General features: G+C 35.6%; 1 protein-coding gene across 1 annotated transcript in view; it reads right to left on the bottom strand.

Annotated features, from left to right (window-relative positions):
- The window catches only part of LOC129240510 (ammonium transporter Rh type B-B-like), an 89638-nt gene that overhangs the window by 4374 nt on the left and 61415 nt on the right, over positions 1-23849 (bottom strand). Inside the window, exons 6-7 of the mRNA XM_054876358.1 lie at positions 15749-15939; positions 2384-2584 (exon numbers count right to left, since the gene is read on the bottom strand). Coding sequence (XP_054732333.1) covers positions 2384-2584; positions 15749-15939 — 392 coding nt within the window. The remainder of the gene's footprint in view (positions 1-2383; positions 2585-15748; positions 15940-23849) is intronic.

Below are 23849 nucleotides of genomic sequence, written 5' to 3' on the forward strand. Positions count from 1 at the left end.
ATGGTGAAAAATCCCATGGTGCAGAAACGAAGCAAACACATCGACATTCGATACCATTATATACGAGAGAAACACGAATGCGGACAAATTGAGGTCGAATATGTTCCGACAAATGAGAATACAGCCGACACACTTACCAAAGCGTTGGGGAAGCAGAAGCATATTGAGAATTGTAACTTAATGAATATTGAAATGTAAACTTGAATTTTTAAATGTACAGGCTTGGTTTGAAGGGGCGTTTGTTGAATTCTAAATACAACTCTGCAAACCAATCCTACTCTCTTGTACTTCACTTACATGAAACTTTATACTTGTACAGTTATACGTTAGATAGTAGGCGATGACAAAAATGTAAAAACGGCAGTGAGAATAAAAACGTGAATTGCATCGACACGACTTTTTCTTTCTCTGCGCGGAAATACTGCTTCAGACTTTTAAGGACATTATTAGACAGATAGATAGATAGATGAATTTATTTGTCAGGAAAAATCTTGCATACTAACTATTTACAATATTTTCCACTTCATTTATGATGAAAGCCGCTACCAAAAAAAAATTGAATAACTTTTTTTCTTTTTAAGTTATCTGTTCCATTTTTGTTTTAATTTGCAGATTGATCTTTAAAATTTATTAAAATGGATAACTGGGACACGCAAACAAGAATTTGGATAGTCCGCCGCTCTCACGCACTGGAGTCCGTAGTTTTGGTACAGAGAGAGTACAGGCGGATGTTTGGCGGCGATCCCCCGAGCAGATGGACCATAATGAGACTGGTGAATAATTTTGCTGAGCAAGGAACAGTCGCAAGAAGGCCTTATCATCGAAACCCACCAGTTCGGACGGAGGAAACGATCACTGCTGTAGCTGCAGCTATACAAAGCAATCCAAGGGTTTCAACAAGAAGCTTATCTGCTCAACTTGGTGTCAGCCGACAGTCTTTGCAAACAATAATGCACAAAGATTTAAACTTATTTCCCTACAAAATTCAAATGGTTAACAAACTGAATGCAGCAGACTTGCCGATTCGCTTGGAATTTTGCCAGAAGATCCTGCAAATGGTGGAAGAAGACCAAAACATGTTAAACTGCCTTTTCATGTCTGATGAGGCCCATTTCGATTTAAACGGCAATGTGAACAAACAAAATTGTCGAATATGGAGTACTTCTAACCCACAGATACTCCACGAGACGGAATTGCATCCTCTTCGCGTGACAGTGTGGTGTGCGGTTTCTTCACGCTGTATTGTCGGGCCTTATTTTTTTGAAGAAAATGGTCACACCGTTACGGTTACTGGAGACCGTTATTTGAAAATGCTGAAAGAATTTTTCTATCCAGAACTACGCCGAAAGAGAATTCCTTTCAACTCTGTGAGGTTTCAACAAGATGGGGCAACGTCTCACATAGCACAGACTGTTATGACAGAGTTGCGACGAAAATTTCCCAATAAACTGATTTCAAGAAACTCCGAATTTCGTTGGCCCCCCAGGTCGCCTGACATTTCTGCACCTGACTTTTTCTTGTGGGGTTTATGTAAACAAGAAGTTTATAAAACAAAGCCAACAAATTTGGATGAACTAAAACAATCCATTCGGGCAACAATTGCGGCTATTCCTGTCGCAACTCTCGAAGCAGCAATGAACAACTTTTTACTAAGATGCCGCACTTGTGTCAACGAGCATGGGGGGCATTTAAATTCAATTATTTTTAAAACTAGTTAAGCTACATTTAATAAAATTTAATGACCTTCAACTTGAAAAAAAATAAATGAATTCCATACACTTAAAAAAAGTTATTTGAGTTCCTTAATGTAGCAAAATTCATCAGCCACCCTGTACCTTGAAGTCGTTACCTATAATAGAAATATGTTAAGTTCACGTCCAAAGTCGAAAAAGCCTGTCTGGCCAGACCCGGGTGCCCAACGAAGGGTTAGGCATTTAACAGTGACTGGGTAATCCAAGAAATCATATTTTACTCCCATAGCAGTCATTTGCAGTCATTTAATGTCATTGCAGTCAGAGAATGTCATTTGGGTTTAAGAGAGTTTTGAAATATTCCCTAAATAAACACGGAGTTATATTTGAACGGGCAAAGTGTTGTGGGTTTTGTAGGAAAATCAACTATATTGTCCTAAAATAGTATTATAAAAAAAAATAATTGTCAAATATAACTTCTAGTGCTATTTACGGAGTGTACATTTGTTGAACTCGATCACAACTAAGAATTAAGAATATTTTAATATCAGTCTTTAAGCTCTCGAAACGCTACTATTGGTATATAAGTTTTATGCTGATATTTCGCAAACTTTTCTTTCTTATATTATATTTAGATGCAAATCACAACAACAAAACTATTTTTTGTATATTAATGCAACTTATTAACTTACCCCAAGTATCATTGTTGAAGTACTATTCTGTGGGGCAGCAGCCATAGCTGGAAATATTTGTCCCAACTCGGATTTGTAATTTTCTTTTGTGACAAAACTGGCGAAGATGGCTGAGGCAATGGCTGATATAATAGCCGGCATACCGTGCAAGTTATGAACGCCACAAGTGTCATGAATACCCAGTGTTGCTGTGATGAGGGGCTGCAAGAAAAAATAGAGAAATAATGAATTCAAATTTTAATACAGATGTAAAAAACAAGTGGGATAATTTTTTAAATGCGATTTTTACTTCCTTAAAGATATATTAATTTAAATTCAATCACATAACAGTTGCATGTAAAAGCACAAAGAAATCGAGATAAATGTACATATGAGAGTAACCGATTACTCCATGTCTGTGCATTCGACCGACCGTGCGCACGATAACATATATCACTAGTACACTTGTTACTCTTTGGCCACCTGTTCAAAATAGAGAAATGCAAACACCCCACATGCATATACGGGGAAGCCGCCGAAGATGACGCTGAATACACATTCTTCCAATGCATGCGTTTGGAACAAGAACGTCGAACGCTGCAGAATGCAGTCGAACACATAAGCACTGAAAATGTAATCGACAAGATGCTAAGTAGCGAGGAAACGTAGGAGATAATCAGTGGTTTCGCGGAAATAATTCTCCGGATAAAAAAGCGGGATCTGGACGCAGGCACATACATAGGTACAGGTATACACCTTTGTAATGAAGAGGATGGAACGCCACTCTGAAGGAATGCGAAAGCGGTTCCCTAGTTGGCGATGGTTCCATACGAACGGGAGTTTTTTAGTCTCCGGACATACTATTGCTGCGACGGCGGCTTTGATGATGCATTTGGCATTTCAACCCCTTCATTCGTAAAAAAAACAAAAACTCTTTGTCCATGATAGTTAAGAAGCGAAATAGATCAATAACCGCGCCCATCTCACGCATAACGGTAATATTCCAAAAATCAAAAAAGGCATAACTAAGCAAAATAGTTAATTTTTGGTAATAATGAAAAAATAAATAGGACGCAAATAAAATTAAAAAAGGGGTCACGCCTTCTTTTGGATAAATGCGGTTGTATCGATAAGTATCGAAATACATTTTTTTTTAGACTAAATTTCCGTCCGTCCGTCTGATATTACCAGTTATAACTCCCTTTGGACATGGTCGACATGATTATAAAATTGGATTTTCGTACTAATTTCCGGCTCGCTCATTGGCCAAATTTTCGCATTTGGAAATATACTACTCTACTCTGAGTTAGCAACTATTGATGCATATCGAAATGGTTCTCGTTTGGTAGGGATTTCTTACCTAATGAGGCATGATTGGCCCATGCTATCCATTGAGCACTATTGAGAACTGATAGGAGAACTTAGTGTTACACACGCAAAAATCAATCGTTTAAATACTAAATAGCGCCAACAAGTTGACGAACTTTTAGTAACCAAACCATATCAAGAAATGGATATACATACATATATGGGGCATTCTTCGCCAACCGGACACCCCCATCTGCCCAGAACAGTTTTTATAAAAAAAATTTTTCCCTATGCCGAAATAAAAGCTTATGTCATGTACTTTAATTTGTCATGTGGCACTTTTTAAATATTCAAGATGGACCTACTTTTCTAAAGGGATTAATGCATCGATCTCTTCTCGATTTTCCCGACATTTTTTAGGCGATAATAGTTCTGAAAAGAACTGTTTGACAGGTATTAGATATTAATTTATTCTTTCAGAATTTTTTATAATAATCTCCAGACAGTTTAACGATTAAGACATATACAGAACTTGTGCTGTCAATAAAACTGTTAAACAATGTTTTACGAAGTTTAGCGATATCGACAACAGATGCGATAATAGTTCTAAAAAGAACTGTTTGACAGATTTATTTTTAATAGTTTATTCGTTTAGACTTTTCTATAATTTGTTCAAATTATTTCTGTACCGTTTGATATGTGAAATACATCAAGAACTAGTGCTGTTAATGAAACAGTCGAGCGTTGCACCAGAATCTCTCTCTCTACTTTTCTTAACAAACTACTTCATTTTTTTTGGTGTTTTCCAACATATTTGTCAATATTCGTCGTCCATCTTGAATATTTAAAAAGTTCCACATGACAAATTAAAGTACATGACATAAGCTTTTATTTCGGCATAGGGAAAAATTTTTTTTATAAAAACTGTTCTGGGCAGATGGGGGTGTCCGGTTGGCGAAGAATGCCCCATATATATATATAGTAATAGTCGTCGGGAGCTTATTCATTTTTCCATGCTTGCTAATCGCAGAAAAATGCTATTCTTTTAGCGGCAGTTAATCTTAATGTTCCTTCTTGAGTATCGAGCCATTAAAACATTACAACCTTTGTTCACCATTTGGATCCTAATGCCAAGAGTTTAATTCTCATTTCAGCACTTTTGATACATCGGGCTCGCGCTAAGAAACAATTAAATGTTCTTAACCTTTACAGAAAAGAAAAAACCTTAACCTAATGCATCTAAACTTTTATTCAGCAGATGTGTTTTTCCTATGGTTCTTTAAACAGATTTAGATTTCGACAAAGTTGTTGTCTTTCTTGTGTTTCAAATTATACATACTTCGTGAGTATTGCGCCATATTTATTATTATCAAAGTTGGACATTTTGCACTACCACTAATTTGTTAGTGTCGTACCGCCGCCTATGAAGAAATTGGATTTCGGTAAGCCCGAAAAAACAATTGATACGACGAGGATTACCATGCTGCCGCGGAAAGAAAGGATGCTGCTTATAGGGCCATGCAGCGATCGGGCGCAACACGAGTCATGTGTGATCGCTACCGGGAGCTGAAAGCTCCTATGTAAAATATGATCGGATGAAAGCATGCCTGCCTATTGAAATTTAAGTGTGCTTGGCCAATCTACAAGAAATGTGATTCTGCAATCTATATCAATACTGTGGGATTAGTTTTCTAAATATCGCGTATAAGGTTCTAGCGAGCGTATTGTGTGAAAGGCTGAAACCCACCATTCACCAACTGATTGGATCTTATCAGTGTGGCTGCAGACCTGGAAAGTCCACCATCGCTACGCCAAATTTTGGAAAATACCTATGAAAAGAGAATCGACATCCACCATATTTTTGCCGATTTTAAAGCTGCATTCGACCGTATGAAAAGAAGTTGTCTGTATCAAGCGATGTCAGATGGCTCTTATCACGCCCGCCCTATCGTATGGCGCAGAAGCTTGGACGATGACAACAACCGATGAGGCGTCCATTGAAGTGTTTGAGAGAAAGATTATGCGGAAGAGTTTTGGACCTTTGCACTTTAGCGATAGCGAGCATCGCAGGCGGTGGAACAATAAGCTGTATGAGCTTTACGACGACGTATACATATGGCAACGAATAAAGATCCAATGCTACGTTAAGTGGATCACGTCGTCCGAATGGATACAAACGCTCCGACTCTGAAATTATTCGATGCAGTACCAGCTGGTAGTAGCAGAGGGAAATGAAGGTGTACTTTGCGTTGGAAAGATCAGGTGGATAACAACTTGGCTTCACTTGGTGTGTCCAACTGACGCTGGTTAGCACGAGAAAGAAACGGCTGGCGCCCTTTGTTAAATTCGGCAAAAATCGCTTAAGCGATCATCGCGCCAATCAAGAAGAAGAAGTTGAAATAAGAATTTCATTAACATTAAATCTCCGCTTATTGCATTAATTATTTGGGGCACTATGCCCAATTCTGATTTGTATTGTATTAACAAAATATAAATCACTTTAACGCAGCCTTTATTTACTTAAATTTTTTTTAGTTTCATAGTATGACTCATAGCGCACTACAGTAGATGTAGCAAAAAAATACTATCAGCTCAATTATGAATTAAGTTGCTTAAAAAATTCCAAGCTCGTTTAGCATCAATCAACTAAATGATGCTTGCAATTTTAAATACTTAACTATTTAAATCATATTATTGGAATCAATTAAAAAAATTATAAAGGGAAAAATGCGCTTAATAAACTAATGAATTATTTCTAACACTTGATAAAGTGCACTCGTGCATGACATAAAAAATATTACGACAGCAGAAACAAATATATTTCAAAATTGTTCAAAAAGTACTTGTGGTGCTTATCATAACCGCGGCCACCTCCCCACAGCTAACAATTGAGAACACATAGAGGGGAAGCGTTTGTTGAAAGTAAGGGCGAATTATGGCTACAACAAAGTATTAAGTGTCGGCTGTGCGTTTTTTTGTGCATTTGAGTGTTTTGAGAGCTTTATTAAATTTATTCATATTGCCTGCACATACCCTATGCATTCGATGTCATTGCAGTAACTCAATATTGGAATGGGTGGAAATGGTACCTCTTTCTGCTCTCACAAAACTTTGCAATCAGGGTGCTACAACTAAATTGAAAATTAAGCACTCGACGTTGCGACGAATCCTCGGCAAAAACACTATTGGGCATATGCGGGTGTGTGTTAGTGTGCATATACACACTTATGAGTATATAAGTGTGTGTGACATCTCATTCCACTTCGTAGGCAAAGTGCGGCTTCTGCTGGCCTGTCTTGCGTTGCCTGCTTTGATGGTCTGTAATGGCGCAATAATATGCTTCGCTGGTTGTCGGCAGTCGTAGCAGGCATTGGAAAATATGTAAATTATGAGGCATGTGAACGTGCAGAATGCTTGTCATCGGCGGTTGCACAACCAAAGTACTCTTAGTGACTAATTTACATTTTGAATTAAATTTAATAAATTTGTTATGAAATAATGACTTTTACTGATATTTATACTTATTTGATGATTTTAAAAGGGTGATCAATTTAGAGCTATCGGATTTTAAATTTAAATGAAATAACGAGATTTAATATTTACTATTTTTTTGGTGTAGAACCACTTATGATATTTTTTTTTTAATAATTCCTTTTCAATGTGTAATCCGTAATTCGGCCATCCGTAAACACCAATTTTGAATGCCTCGCTGGAGGACTTCGATCGCTATATCATGAATAACTTTAGTAATGTTGGATTCCAATGCCTCACAATTAAAAGTCCAAGGATGTTATATTACATGATCTTGATGGCAAATGCACTGGTCCACGACGAGAGATGAATTGCCCACCGAAACAACGATGCAGAAAATCCATTGTTTCACGAGTTGTATGGCAAGTAGCGCCGTTTTATTGAAGCCAAATGTTGTGGAGATCACAGGCTACAATTCCCGGCATCAAAAAGTCGTTTATCATGGAGTGATAACGTTCATCATTCAATGTTACATACACTCTTATTGCGAGAAATATGGGCCGATGATTTCTTCAGCCCATAGGTCGCACCAAACGTTTGTTTTTATTGAATGTAGTGGATGTTCTTGAATGGCTTCGGGTTCCTTTTAAGCCGAAATATGGCAGTTTCGCCAATTGACGTAGCCACTAAGCCAAAAATGGACCTCATTGCTGTACACCATAAGTTGGCCTGACCGTGAGATGAATACTTTTCACAGATCATCGATTTTCGTTTTATTTGTAAGCGTTTCGTAATATTTGTAAACCTTGTTGAGGCGTAATGTCAATGAATATTGGAAAAAATTTAGTATTTAGTTTGACAGTAGTCCCGCGTGATCTGTCAAAAAACCCTATTCGAAAAAGTAGCTCCAATTTGAGCACCCTTTATATGTGGCGGTATGTTTGTGTGTGTGTGTAAGTGTATGCCTGCATCTGTGTGTCTCTAACGCTTCACTACTGAATGTCATGGCTGCAAATTGTCAAGTACACTTTTGACTTTTCTCGGTAATTAAACTTTTTTGCTACTCTTTTAAAGCTAATATGAAAGCAAAAGTATGCAAATTTATAACACTTATTGCATTTTCATTGGAAAAATTTAGTTTTTGCAAACAACTTGCAATTATCTAATTACGAATGCAACTTTTATTAATTTTGTGAGCGCAACTTCCTACGGTCCACTTAATCAGTTCATTTATTTATTTATTTTTATGTAACAACAAATGAGGAAGTGATATATTCGGTCGTGAGCAAACTTTATATAACCGCGCACATTTTAGTAAAATTTAATTTGGGCTGACTGTCAAAAATTTTAATCAAACAAACTCATAGACAAGGAAGTTATAGTTTGTTGGATGAACGCGAGATTTGTCGTAACAAATTAAAAGTGGCCGTTTCTATTTCCAAAAAAAAAAAATATACATATTTATTATTATTATTATTACATCCTAATGGAAAACCTCTAAAATTAGAAACCCAAATTAAGTACTTGTATGTTGGAGGAATTTAATAACTAAATTTTCATCCTTTTTAGTGCGAAAAAAATTCAACGTACTGTGTGTTTGGGTGCTTTTTATGTTAAGGGTTCTTTAAAATAGAAAAAGAACCAAATACCTGATATACCCAATTTTATTTACCCCATGGTGCTTTACTCATACCAAAACTTCTGTCCATTTTGAACCCATGTACATGCTTTTATCTCATTTAAATATTTACTTATCCTTAGGGCTAATAAATAAATAGTTTCAGTTACGCAATGCCCACACCAAACCCTCAAAAAATAACGAAGACAAATTAACAAACCTCTTTACACCACATACAAATATTTTATTGATGCCTAGTGTTTTTTTTTGTAGTGCTAAATATCTATATTTTTGTACAAAGCGTATTGAGAGGCATAACTCTGATAATTATGCGCTTAGGCCAAATATTTTAATTAAAATTTTCCTTGATTGCACAAAACCAAATACCCATTAGTAAATTTTATGTACGCTATAGTTTCGGGTAGAAGATTTGCATACTGTATATTGGCATATAAAGTTGACCTTTTTGTCGGCCACAAGGCAGCAAGCTTTACTACTCGTACTACAACACATTCGAGTATAATAAAACCATAGTACACAAGCTGAAAACAAGTCTAATGCGAATACCGTAATGAATATTGTTCCAGTTATTAATAACAATAACCAAGTGTAGTGGTGCAGCATTAAACATGGAGCGTAGAGGGTAGCAGAGCTAAATCAAAGTCACAAGAGGACCAACGAGTTTGGTCCAAAATGTTTTAGTGCTTGAATAAATATACTTGCAAAGCCATAATCAGTGCCCATGCATACATATATATATATGTGTATATGTATGTGTGCATGAACATACACTTAAATACATAAATATGTAAGTGGGCGAGTGTTTCATTGAAAAATGTTACATAAACTTACAAAACGAACAAAACCAAAGCATTTCCAATTCAGAAATTGATGTTCATAATTGTAATGTGCATACATTTTCATATACTCGTAAATGTAAACTGGAGAGCAACGTATTTGCGCCTGACCCTACTAACGTTAAATCTTCTTACACACTGCTGCTTGCATACTATATTTAAATGTATGTACAAGTACATGGCCTGGTAATACACGACGTATGAGCAACACTCTACTGTTAATTAGCTGTTAATGGCTAATGGTTTGCACTTATTGTAAAATACGTTCAAATAATAGGTACGAAATTAGGTACTGGTAAATATGAACTACTAGATCGCTCTTATTTGTTATTACCAATTTTGGTAGTGGCAAGGAAGGTGGTGTTTCAACTCAATTTTGTTGTACAAAATGTTTACTTTATGTGTTTACACCAAAAAAATAGTTATTTAATTATTTATATATAAAATTGGTTAAAGAGTAAGCCTTATAAGCTAATCGTAAAAATTAAGCAATAACATCGAGACCTTATGCTCGATGTGCATATAGTTTATGTTTTAAACTCTATGATGTACACTGGTTATTTTAAGGAATTTGGTGATTAACAATATTGAATCGGGAGTTAGAGAAGATACGTGGGCCTAGTTGGATTTGCTGTCTTCTACGGGTAGAGTAGATTGAGTATTAGAGAATGATACCCCTTGGTAATTTTTATGTCCGGGCTGCACATGCATTTAGTTGTGTTAGAGTTGATCATTAGATTTCCGTGTGTAGTACTCGAATTTTATGACATCTAGTCGGTGTGCACAGCGAGCGAGCCATTGTCAACATGCTTATTTGAAAATTTGTATATGACGTTTTTTTTATGTGTTAGTAGTTTGCTTCCATTAGCCCACAAGAAGTAAATGAGGTAAAAGTACCTAAGAATATCATATGATATTTCAATTAAAATTTTGTTAAACAAAATAAAAAAATAAGTTTGAAATAGAACTCATCAGCTTACGTAGCTATTTTACACAGTTTGTTTTTACTTAATTAACTATTTTTGGATTGCTTTTGCTTCAAAAATGTGTGCAAATGTTTGATTCGAAAATGAATGCTGTTTTTGTTTTGCCGTTAATTGTGTTTCCGTTAATTTCCAAAAATATATTTTCCAAAAGTTGTATGTATAGCATTTAAAAATCTTGCCATTATATATATAATTGGCGCGTACACCCTTTTTGGGTGTCTGGCCGAGCTCCTCCTCGTACGAGTATTTGTGGTGTGCGTCTTGATGTTGTTCCACAAATGGAGGGAACTACAGTTTTAAGCCGAGATATTTTTATGAGGAGCTTTTTCATGGCAGAAATACACTCGGAGGTTTGCCATTGCCTGCCGAGGGGCAACCGATATTAGAAAAGTGTATTTCTTAATTTTGGTGTTTCACGGAGATTAGAACCTACGTTCTCTCCGTATTCGGAATGGTAGTCACGCATCAACTACTGTGGCCGCCAATTAGAAATTTTGTCTTTGGTTTGACCTTTTGGACCATACGAGTCCAATACAATCCAATCTCGTCCAAAATTTGGGTTATTAAATGAAGTTTCTTAATAATATAACTAAAGATGTACCGCAATGCGTCCTTGTAAAATTCATCGACCTCAATACCGTCTTCGAATTTGTTAGTGTTCACATTCGTAACTATTTCATCTAATTCATTAAGTTATACAGAGGGATCTACATTGTCTAACTCAATGTCAAAGCACTTGACTTCAACATTAAGCTTTGTACTCAGTATTTTGGTATTCTTTGCTAAAAGAACAAATTAATCATAACCTACATAATAAGTGTGATTATAAATAAATAAAGTTATACAAATTTTGCACCAAACTCACATTTCCGCAAACAGAACTTTAAGTGAAGTAGGCTGGGGTGGTCATAGTGAAATGCTCCAAGTCATGTTCGTCAAATTTGTTCGTTAAAATTCTTTGAACTTGGAATTAAAAGGGTTAACCTATAAGAGACGTATTCGTGGTAATTATTTCTCGCTGAAATAGTTCTAAATTGATTTTTATTGGAATGATGGGGTTTGACATAACTAAACTCATTTCGTTTAATATACGATATAAATCTGCTTTTCAATTTCAAAGTGTAAGTAATATTTTTGAATTCTGAATTTAAGGTATCGAACCAATCGTTTACAAGTTGTATGAAATCGGCACAACTGCATGCGTTGTACAAACTATGGCCGGTTGAATAACATTCGCAACGGTCAATAACCGTCAAATCTTCTTCCGATAGCTTAAACATCATCGATAAGTTGACGCATAGCTTAAAAACTCTCATACTGAAGTCATTTCGCTTTTATATACTAAACTAGAGTCTAGGAAGTAGTTTCTTAAAAAAAAAAATTACAATAATAAGGAGATTTGTTTTCCCAACTAACACAAACGAAAAGTAATTTCATTCGGGTTAAAGCTAATGACATTTAATGACAATTTTCAACCAATACATTCAAACGAATTGTCAAATAAGCATGTTTATATTGGGTTATATTACAAGTGTACATTTTTCTTTTCTTCTATTTTCCATCCTCCTTATTTTTGTACTCACAAAAGAAACACAGGTGTGACTTTTATGTATCTACAAATTAAACACGGCGAGAAAATGTCCCACCCGATCATGATCCCAACGAAAGCAGTGAAAGCTTCCTTTTCTGGCTATCCAGTTTAAAAGCCCAGCCGACGTTTTTTTATTCACTACAAAACCACGAGGCGTGCACACACTTAAATATTAGAATACGCTAAATCAAGTCAATACGACAATAAGCATATAGGATTTGAGTTCATCATACAGGATATAAGTAAATCAATTAAGATATCACAATTCTGGGTAAGATTCATTTCCATCGATATTTTGCATTAATAACCCTAGGCGAAATCGGTAAAGTATATCCGTATATACTTTCACATTACAGAATTTGTTCGGGGCTGTCAGTCGGCACTATACACTGTCACACCGGATTCATCCACACCATCATGCGTTCATAAAAGTTTTCACCTTTACAAAAAATAAGTTTTTACAATGAAAATAAATTACCATTACGTTTTTCAGTTAACGCCGGTTTTTGCGGCTCTTCTGGCTTACAACAGTTAAGATATATACCTATATCATAGATAATACCTAACAGTTGTTAACAGTTTAAAAACAAACAAAAAAAATTACTATTGAATTAAATTAATGTTGAAATTAAATTAATTAGTGAATTTTTGTGGATTGTGTGCAAAATTATGAAATAGTTAAATAATTTTTTTCTTTAACTTTTTTTCATACATATTTAACATACTAACATTAACCTCCCTCAACATAGTTCTTTGATTTTTTTTCTTATTTTCTACACGACTTTAAACAATTTCATGATTATAATTTTTTTCTCTGAAATGAAATCGGAATCAAATTAAAAAAAAAATTGTTTTTACAATAAATTTTATTAAATAATAAAAAAGCTCAAGTGAATTTATCATAATAAAAAGGAAGAACCTAATATAATTTAAAGCACGAAAATCTAGCAACAACCACATAGCGAGGAGACTTCTACGCGTCGTTGGACTGCTATATGACTGACCATATTTGAGTGAGCCTGCCTGACAAAGGTTATAATATTTCAACAAAATCTAATTTCACGTTTCATGTAAAGTGGCGTCAAAATCCATACCAATTTCACTGCCATGAAATATGCGTGCAATTTCGTATGTATCTCACGGCAAAGTAGTACTCAGTTCACGTCGTGAAAACATCGCGCAATGATGCCAGCCATTTAAGGGAGAACACCACTGTGACAACTTCAAAAAATCGATTTTTTGAAAACCATCTAGAAAAATCTAGAATACATTTAAGAATAGAATGCCGTTTGTCCCAGGTCGAAAAAATAATTATTTTCGGAGATATTAAATATTTTGTGGAGCGGTGCAGCGCAATTTATCGCATAACTTCAAACTTTGAACACGTTTTTCTCAAAACCACTTTTTTGAGTGCGGCACGCAGTAGAACTCGAGCAATTCTTATCCGATCGACTTCAAATTTGGAGTGCATCGATAAAACTAGATTATCTAAAGAAGTACATAGGGTTTTTTCGATATCTAAAAAAAAAAAAAAATTATAGCCTCTTTTCGAAGAGAAATTTTGCTCGAAAATCGACCTTAAATTTGAAAAGCGTTCCAATTTTTTAAAAATCCATATTTTTTCAAATCCCTATGTACTTCTCTTCAAAATATCATATTATTAACGAAAACACTCGGTATTTTTTTTCAGATCGACTTTGAAGACAGTTCTGCTGCGTGCCGCGGATCACTGCAGAAGCCACAGCACCTGACGCGGGAGCTTCCCCAGCGCCACCATCGGGGTTGAAAATTTTGAAAAAGTTTGTTATGTATCTTTAATAAACAACAAACAAAACAAAACAAAAAAATTTGAAATATCTCTTTTTTTCCCACAAAAAAAATTCTTGAAAAACGGCATAAAAAACAGGGGGTCACAGTGGTGTTCTCCCTTAAACTTAGCGAAAACTGAGAGCTCGTTTACAAGTGAAGCGCCTGAGTTCGAGTACCCGAAGACATGGAATTCTTATGCGAAACGTCTTTTTTGTGTCAATATAAAGGGTCTTCCAATAACAGGTGTTATTTTGAATAGCCCGTTATTTTGGTAGATGTCACTTTAGAAACTGTCGTTTTTTGATATTTGACAAGTAGAAAGCACGCCATTAATAAAAATGGAACGATGCACGCTTAAACAACGCATTGAAATTATTAAAATTCACTATAAAAATGGTGAAAATTTGGCAGAGATGGTTCGTAAAACTCGATCAATGGTAAGGCACCTTGTCGGACCGTAATACAGAAATTTTTGAAAAAATTCGAGCTGTAGGGACAAGTTAGTTATGTGAAGAATAAAACCCGTGCACGTCGCTCAAGAACAGCTGAAAACATTGCTGTTGTAGCCGAAAGGTTTGTCCATTCCTCGTCGTTCTTTGGAATTAGGCATTTCACAAACGTCATTACACCGTATTTTGCATAAAGATTTGGGTTTTAGGGCTTATAAAGTCCAGTTAACACAATAACTCAAGCCGGCCGATCATCGACAAGGTCGTGTCTTTGCTAATTGGGCCGTTGAAATGCATGAAAATGATCCGGAATTTCATCGAAAAATCATCTTGAGTGATGAGGCCCATTTCCACCTCGGTGACTTCGTCAACAAGCACAATTGTCAGATCTGGGACTCAGAAAATCCAAGAGTTATTCTTGAAAAGCCTCTCTAACCTCAACGGTTATGTTCCGGCGGAGTCATTAGACCTTACTTTTTCGAAAATGAAGCTGGAGCAACAGTTACGGTGAATGGATTGCGCTATCGAGAGATGATTAACGATTTTTTATGGGCGTATTGGATGGTATTGATATGGGTAACGTTTATTTTCAAGAAGACGGCGCTACGTGCCACACAAGCAACGAAACCATTGATATTTTATGGGAATAACACCTCTTATTTATATATAACACGCATAAATTGTTTAAATCACTTTTCTTACAGAAATTTGCCAAGTGCTCCTGGGGCGAGGCGCATAAATATTTCTTTTCTTCTCATTTGACAATCAATGTTGCATGCTGCTGGCAAAATTTCACGGTTGTAAAGTTAGTACTATCCTATACAATAGAAGCGCAGTTTTTGGAAATTCTCTAATTCAAGATACGCATTGAAGCTTGTAAAATGGTCACAATCACCTCCATTCAACTATTGCGCATGCACACCAAATTGAATGGTTGATTGAACAGAGTAATGAAATGTATTGCGGGCGCCAAATGCCAGTAGCAGATTCGGTTTATACTGAAATTCCAATTTCTCTAATTAGCAACGAAACAAATGTGCTCTGCTATGCACAAACCCATACATATGTATAGGTATGTATATAAATGCGTGGAGGTGTGTTTATGCAGTTGCACTAGCAGCAAAAATGTATCACTAACCGGAAGGCTCATGACACAAACGGGTTTCTGTTGCATTGCATACATGTGGCAAATTAGTACATATTCGCAGCAATACCAAAACTAAAATTATATATACTTGTGTTAAATTCGAGCATTACAATAAAATGACCATATATTTGGAATGGAATGTGAACTTACCGAGAGGTAACGATAACCCAGCACCGAAATGCAGCCGGCAATGATGCCAATTAGTATAGCGCCGTGTGAACCAACTAGCAAATTACAAACAGTGCCGATGGCAACACCACCTGCCAATGTTGAATTTTGCACATGCACCATATCCAATTTGTTCTCGTGACTAACAAGTGCCGACACTATAAATGTTGTAACTGCAAAAGAGTCAAACAAAGAAACAGAGTGATGATTAAATGCGAAAACATGCGTACATATATACTTATGTATAATACTTATACAAATCCTTTTAATATATAAGTAGTGCACATACAATTGTATCGGGTGTTTTCTTAGCTGTATGAGAACTATCGATATCGATAACTGTAGTTTGAAAGCTGAGAATGTCACACTGTATTGACATTTCTGTTCAGTAAGGTTTGATAAGTCATCATAAATCATTTAAGGCCAGAGCAACGCTTCAAATTGTGGGAATTTACTTTGAAAAAAATTAATTTGCTTCGCTAAGTTTATAGAGCACTTCATCCATTTTACGTACGTTTTACACGCTGGCGGCAACATCTTGTGAAATGAAATGAAATTGAAAATCCACTTAATTTACGTTTGCTTAAAATTTGTTTTAAATGCCACGTCAAAATACAGTTACTGAACGTCACCTTGATAATTTAAATATAATTTAATTATATTGAAATAATTTTAATTATAACTTAAAAGTAATTTAACTTCTTCTTCTTGGTCGCCATAGCCACTATTTGACATAAATGTGCGTTTGCCTTTCTTTTTTGAAATTTATCTACGATTTTTGTTGGTAAAAATAAGAAACTAACTGGTTTTTTTCAAATCAAAATTAATTCAAAAATTAAAAAAGCAGAAAAAAATCAAATTTTTTGCACTATTTAGTAAGATAAGTTGCATATTTAGAGGCTGCAAAAATTCAAGTAGCAAACGCGACTCCATATAATATTGGCGAGAAAGTGGACGGCCGCGTGCATGGTAACGCAGATGCATTACTAAAAGTAGAGTATCATCAATCATAAATAATCAAGTTGACGACATCCTCTTGGTTTGTAGCCGAATCAACTGATTTATATATTCTAAATTCGCCTGTAATTTGTTCTTGAATTTTGAAATTTAATTCATTTACATCTATGTTTTTTGCAGCCAATATAGTCCGTTCACTCAACCAATCATGGTTTCTGTAATTTTGAGCAACAACTGGAAACACCTTTTGAATAAGTTCATCTTTTGATCGAGTTAACTGGCAAAAATTTTGAGGAAAGTTAATGCGACCAGTCAAGGTGGCTATAGGAAATTCGCCATTACCAATGTCAATGAGTTGTTTAGAGAATATGTCTCCATATTGGTCATTTTGCAACTCGACGCGCATATTCTTGCTTAAGCATAATACCTTGACATGTTTCCACAAATCGGAGGACTCTAAACATGCATTGAGTTCATTAGCTGGCTTTGATCGTGGAATCACTGGCAATGTTTGACGAAAATCTCCTGCTAATAAAATCATTGCACCACCAAATGGGTTATGATTGCTCCGTAGATCTTGTAAAATATGTTTATCTTCTGTTATTCTTCAAATATGTTCGTCTTTTGTTATTCCTAAAATATATTTGGATTTGTTCAGCCCTGCATCTTAGAATTTACTTAACTATTTGGGAATGAAATCATTCCTTAACTCGTTCTGAAACTAAAACAAAAGAAAGAATATTGCGAGGCCAATCAAATCTATAGCTCTTACATTTTTCACTTTTTAATTTCACTTCAATCACACAATCACTTCTGTGTGAACGCATTAGATCCACCAACGCGAACACGCACACACACGAACGCGTTATTTGTATGAGAAAAAGAAAAGGGCTGTTTTAGGGTTTTCCCGGAAATTATTCGAATTTTTCTCATCGTACAAACCAAATATGCACACATTGGAAACATGTGCGGTATTTGTGTGACCAATTAGGAGGACTGTGCTGCAAAAACAATTATGCATAATTTCAACGCTTTAGAGGACAAATATCGGGTATCTCTTGTTGCCAACTGCTCAATATAGTTGGCACTCGGAAAGTGCTGAGTTGTTTATGGCAATATTCGAAGGTTTTATCTACAACTTAGGCAAATTACATACCAAATCCAATGAATTCGGGATTAACCTGATATCGCAAAATACTCAAACGTATAAAATTAAGGGTATTTTGGAAAAACTGTATTTTGAGCAAATCACTGGCTTGAGTGTTTATATGAGCAATGCAAAAAAAAATTATTCGGTATAAAACTTTTCATGACACAATTCCCAGGTCAAAATTACGCTAATTATTACGGAGCTCAAAGGAAATAAATTGGTTGAAAGTAAATGAAAAAAAAATCCGCACAACCATCTTAGGTTCACGCATTGAGCGTTAAAAAAGTTTTCTGGTTTCAAAATAACAAAGAACGGGATTTCTTTGGATTTACCTCGTGGTTTCTTAGGCTACATTCCACTGAAAGAAATTGTCATTAAAAAATATTGTAACGCTTCTCAAATTTTAAAATATGATCAAAAAGTACCGGGAGTGTTTAATTTAAATGAACTGCGCACGTGTGAACTGGTCCATATTTTTTTCTTATGTTGGTAGGACTATAAGACACAAATCTGTCACTTTTTAGCGCTATCGGATCATTTGAGAGATGCTGTAAGCCGCAAATGGCAGCAAATGTGGGCAAACAGTTCTTGGACTTTGCATAATGATAACGCGCCATCGCACCGGGTCTAAATTGTGCTGAATTATTTGATCAAACACTAAGGAAATAACATCGTCCAAGCACCGTATTTACCTGATATGGCCGTGCGGTTTCTTTTTGTTTCCCAAGTTGAACGTATCACTTCGTGGAAGGAGATTTCGTTCGATAGAGGAGACCGCTATTAGAAAAAACTTTTTCTTCATTTTGGTCTTTCACCGAGACTCGAACCTACGTTCCTCTCTGAACTCCGAATGGTAGTCACGCGCCACGGCGGCCTCTTTTTTTTGTGTCATGGTTTAAATCACGGCGGAAAAATATAGGGTGAAGTTAAAAGGCAACTTTCAGATTAGATAGAGGAAATGTACCTCAGCCTAAAACTGAAGACCGCATCCTCCAGAGGCTTCTGGTTTTTAAGTAGTTTATTGTTATTTTATTTAGCGAAATATTAGTGTTGCAGCCACCTCAAAACAGAAAGAAGGCCATATGCAGAGAGAATTTTACAGAGACGTTGACCAGAAAAGTATTTATCATTTGAATTTTTGCGTAGAACTCCTTTCCGTGTAGGAAAAATAAATAAACTTCATGTATAGCATACTTATAGAGGCGTGATAACTCCCATCCCATCATCAGCACTGAGCAGAAATACTTAATTTTTGTTCGTATTTTTATTTTCATTTGCAGGCATCCGGCAACATAATTTCCCTGTTTAAATTGGGAAATGATGATATTAATAAATGCATTTGCATTTAATATTTATTGAAATATGCTGAATACAAGTAAAAACACCTGTGGGACCGAATATTTTACGAATTGAAATATATTAAAATGTGTTAAACTATAGGGAAGTTGCTAAATGAACTTTGAAGGTAAATGATTGATAAACTGTTATTTCTGGAATGTAGGGAGCATCCCTATATAATAAGTTTCATTAAATAAATCATTATATATATACCCGAGTGAGAACAAATTCACCCAAAAATGTTCCGTTATTTTTGCTTTTGTTCGTATGCATTGTCTACTCATAAATTATGCTCAGTTTCGTGGCAAATGTTGCTTGTTACAATGAGGTGGTGATCTAAGGAAAATCGCATTGCAGTGATTGCATTATGTAAGCGTGGTAAAGTGAAATTAACGAATTGCTGAAAAAACTTAGTGTTTCGAGAATGTTTGTTCCAAACGTCGAAAGTGACAGACAGAATAATAAGAGGTCATTCTCGCGTGGTTCGAACCAGTGCAGCTATAAAAGTCGTTCGAGAAAGAATTCGCAAAAATCCCTTTAGAAACCACAAAATCATATTTAATAAGCGAATGTATCGACTATATCCATGTCGAGCCTAATTACAGATCATCTCCACATGAAAGCCTTCCGTCGCTCAACTGGTCATCTTTTGACAACGCGCTTGAAGAAAATTAGACCTGACAGATGCAAGCAGCTTTTTCAGTGGTACGCGGTCAACGGTCATGAAAATATTCCCTTCAAAGATGAGAAAATTTTCACTATTGAAGAAGTTTTTAATAAGAAAACAAACGACAAAATCTACCCTAAAACTTCTAAAGTCGCAAAAAATGTGGTTACTAGGTTCCAGCGTGGCCGTCATCCAACCTCTGTAATGGTTTGGTGGAGATTGTCTTTTAAAGGCGAAAATGGAGTTAAGACCGGGGCAGAAGTGTACTAGGAGGATGTATTAGAAGGCGTGGTGAAGCAGTTGAGCAGTACTCTCTTCAGTGGAGAGCGTTGGATCTTCAAGCAAAACTCCGCTCCAGCCATAAGGCAAAAATCACCCAGCAGTGGTTAAAAAATGATATTCCTGGGTTCACAGCCGCGGAAGATTGGCCGTCTGGAAGTCCAGATTTGAATCCATTGGACTACAGTTTGTGGTTAGAATTGGAGAATATGGCCTGTCGAAGACCTCACAGAAATTTGGAGAGTCTCAAACAATCCGTTTTGGGTGTTTGGTCGAGCTCCTCCTCTTATTTAAGGTGTATATCTTGGAGTTGTTCCAAAATTGAGAAACTTTCAGTTTTAGGCCGACTTTGAATGCACATATTTTTTATGTCAGAAATACACTCGGAAGTTTGCCATTGCCTGCCGCCATTAGAAAAATCTGTTTCGATAATTTCGTGAGATATTCGAACCTTTACACTTCCAACCCTTTCGGTTATATGTAACACCAATGTAGTACTGTTAACTACTTCTTTTTTAGCTATTAGACCTGGGTGGGGGCCTTTTTAAATGAGTCCTCCTTTTATGGCTAGAGCTTAAGGGCATTTTCATAGTGTACACTTTCACGGTGTACAGAAATTAAAGGTGGCTTCTTCTGAAAACCGGTACTTGTTTTTTTTTGCGATTTTCATAACTGGTTAATGTCATGAACCACAATAATCCAAAACAAACAAAACGAAGAGAAATTTTTTGTTTTTAAATATTCAATATGGTTAACACTGCGTGTTAAACGGTGAAATTACAAATAAATATAAAATCTCCAATGCAGTTTTTTCCGTTTTTTGTGTTTAACCGTTTCTATTGCTTTCGCTCTTCCTCTTCACAAACAAGCAAGGCGAATCTATTAAAATTGGTGACATTCGAGCAACAACAAAATTTTTAAAATTTTAACTGACGAGGTAAAGAGAATAGAGAAATGGAATGAATGACAAATAGGTAAAATTAGTTTGTCGCACATTCACAACACAATAACAACTTGCCGTCATTCCGTTTTACTGGCATTTCTAAATTAAAGGCGAATGGAAGAAGAGGACTCTAATCCACCACCACCACCACCTTCTATAGATACGCCTGGCAAACAAGTAATTTCTCTTTCTTTTGTTTAGATATTCTCGAGGCATGGCATCGCAGCAAATTCGAAAAACGCAATCGTGTACTCTATCATTCTTGGCATGCATTCAGTTTACCATTTCATAAGCCATTTAAGAGATACAGCAATTTGCTCGGCAGATGAAATGATAAACAAAACACGCAACTTGTGTTGCGTCTAATGATGTATTGCGTCTAATGATGAATACTGAAATTGATAGAATATTTCGAAAAGGCTTGAGGCTTGACAACCAAAAAGTTTGAGCTATTAAGATAAAATGAAATCATTACTTGAATGAATACTAAGTCAGCCGAGAAATTAAATAAAAAAATAAATAATTGGCGCGTACACTTCTCTTTGGTGTTTCGCCGCGCTCCTCCTCCTGTTTGTGTCCAATTGATGTTGTTCCACAGTCTTGATGTTGTTCCAGTTTTAAGCCGACTGCGAATAGTAGATATTTTTTACAATATGAAGAACTTTTTCATGGCAGAAATACCCCCGGAGATTCGCCATTGCTTGCCCAAAGGCGACCGCTATTGGGGAAAGCAACTACATAAAAATGCAAACAAAACGAGACAAGATACTGTCGCTTAATTTTCTTAGCTAAGCAACGCTTGGTTACAGGCTGATAACGTCATCAAAATTCATCTCAAAAAGCTAAAATTGTAGGCTTTCTATTCCACGAGCATTAACAAAAACTGCACCTTTCGATGAATGATTTTTCCAGCGCATGCAGAATAAATCAGCTCTTGTTACGAGAAGTAATACGAAAAATATGAAGAAGATGCAGGTTATGACTAACTAACGGATGATTTTTTAGCTATTATCTTTTTAAACAGGTGGTTTAAACAGCTGACGCACGTTTCGTGTTTTGTTTCACTGTCAAACATCTTAAGTTTGGTCTATCATTGAATTTTATTATAAAAATGCGTGTTCTGTTAAGAAAGTTTATCGCGCGCTTCTTCCATTTTATGGTCAGTTTAATCGACCCACCGAAGCGGCTATTAGAGCTATTGTGACTAAATTTAGAGATTCAAATTTACATTGTTGGACATCAAATCACCAACACGCTTACGTAGAGTGCGAACCGAAGAAAATATCGCAGCTGTATCGGCCAGTGTTAATGATGATCATCAATTATCGATTCGTCGCCGTTCGCAGCAATTGGGCCCCTGTTACTCAACAACGTTGAAAATTTTGCGAAAGGATTTAGGTGTGAAGCCTTTCGAAATACAGCTGGTGCAAGAATTGAAGGAGGAGCTCGGTCAAACAGCCAAAAAGGGTATGAGCTCCAAGTATATATATATACATATATATATATATATTATATATATACATATATATAATAAATTATTTAATGAAACTTGTTGGGATGCTAGGGAGAGGTTCCTGAACAACCTGTGTAGCCCCAACATTTCAGAAATAACTGTTTATCAATGATTTGCCTTCAAAGTTCATTTAGCAACTTCGCTATAGTTTAACACATTTTAATATATTTCAATTCGTAAAATATGCAGTCGCACAAGTGTTTTTACTTGTATTCAGCATATTTCAATGAAAATTAAATGCCAAATGTATTTATCAATATAATCATTTCCCAATTTAAACAGCAAAATTATGTTGCCGGATGCCTGCAAATGAAAATAAAAATACGAACAAAAATTAAGTGTTTCTGCTCAGTGCTGATGATGGGGATGGGGGTTATCGCGCCTCTATTATTATTTATACAATCAACGTCAAAAGCAAGTGTACCCCACATATTGATATGTTGCGACTATTTATTTTTTAATTTCAATTATTTTTTTATTAAAACATGCTGCATAATCCAAAAAAACATATAGAAAAGTTTCGAACTTTGTATAAAATTTTTAAGAACGCGGGAAATTACCAACAAAATTCCAAAAAATTTTAGAAAGAACTTCTGAAAAAAAATCAAGTACGCAATTTTATAGCACAATGAATGAAAGTAAAGTGCAAGTTTCCAGGGGGTAGGCAGGTAGGTCAAAAATCACACTAATTTTTGCGAATTGGTTTTGCTTGCGGCCTTTTGTATTTTCTCCACTCTACTGCCTAGTCCACAATTTTTTTATGATACAGATATAAAACTGCGTACCCGAAATTTTTCTAAAAATTCTTAATAAGAATTTTGAAATTTTGACCATTTTTTTATAAAAAATAATTGAAATCACAAAATAAAAAAATAAAACTTAATACCACAAATTGAGGCTGACTCTGTGTAGGACCAAGATTTAATTTTAAGTATAGACTGTGGAAGTTTTTTTTTTAATTAAGCTGGCGTCCTCTTTGCTCGACTTTGACAACCCGTTATCATAGCAAAAATTACAATCCTGTTTTACTAATATGCATGTGTATGTAGGTAAATATTTTTGTAATGCTTGACTTGGCATTTTACGCTGACAATTGATTCTATGGTTGCAAATATTTTAGTAAGTAGTATAATAAATTCCACATTAAGTCGAATGCCGTTTTCTGCTCTCAAACGACAGTTAATAAGCCCAAATAACATTGAACTTTGAGCAAATATACCTGCATATGCAGCTAAT

The sequence above is a fragment of the Anastrepha obliqua genome, chromosome 3, assembly GCF_027943255.1.
Source record: "Anastrepha obliqua isolate idAnaObli1 chromosome 3, idAnaObli1_1.0, whole genome shotgun sequence".
NCBI lineage: Eukaryota > Metazoa > Arthropoda > Insecta > Diptera > Tephritidae > Anastrepha > Anastrepha obliqua.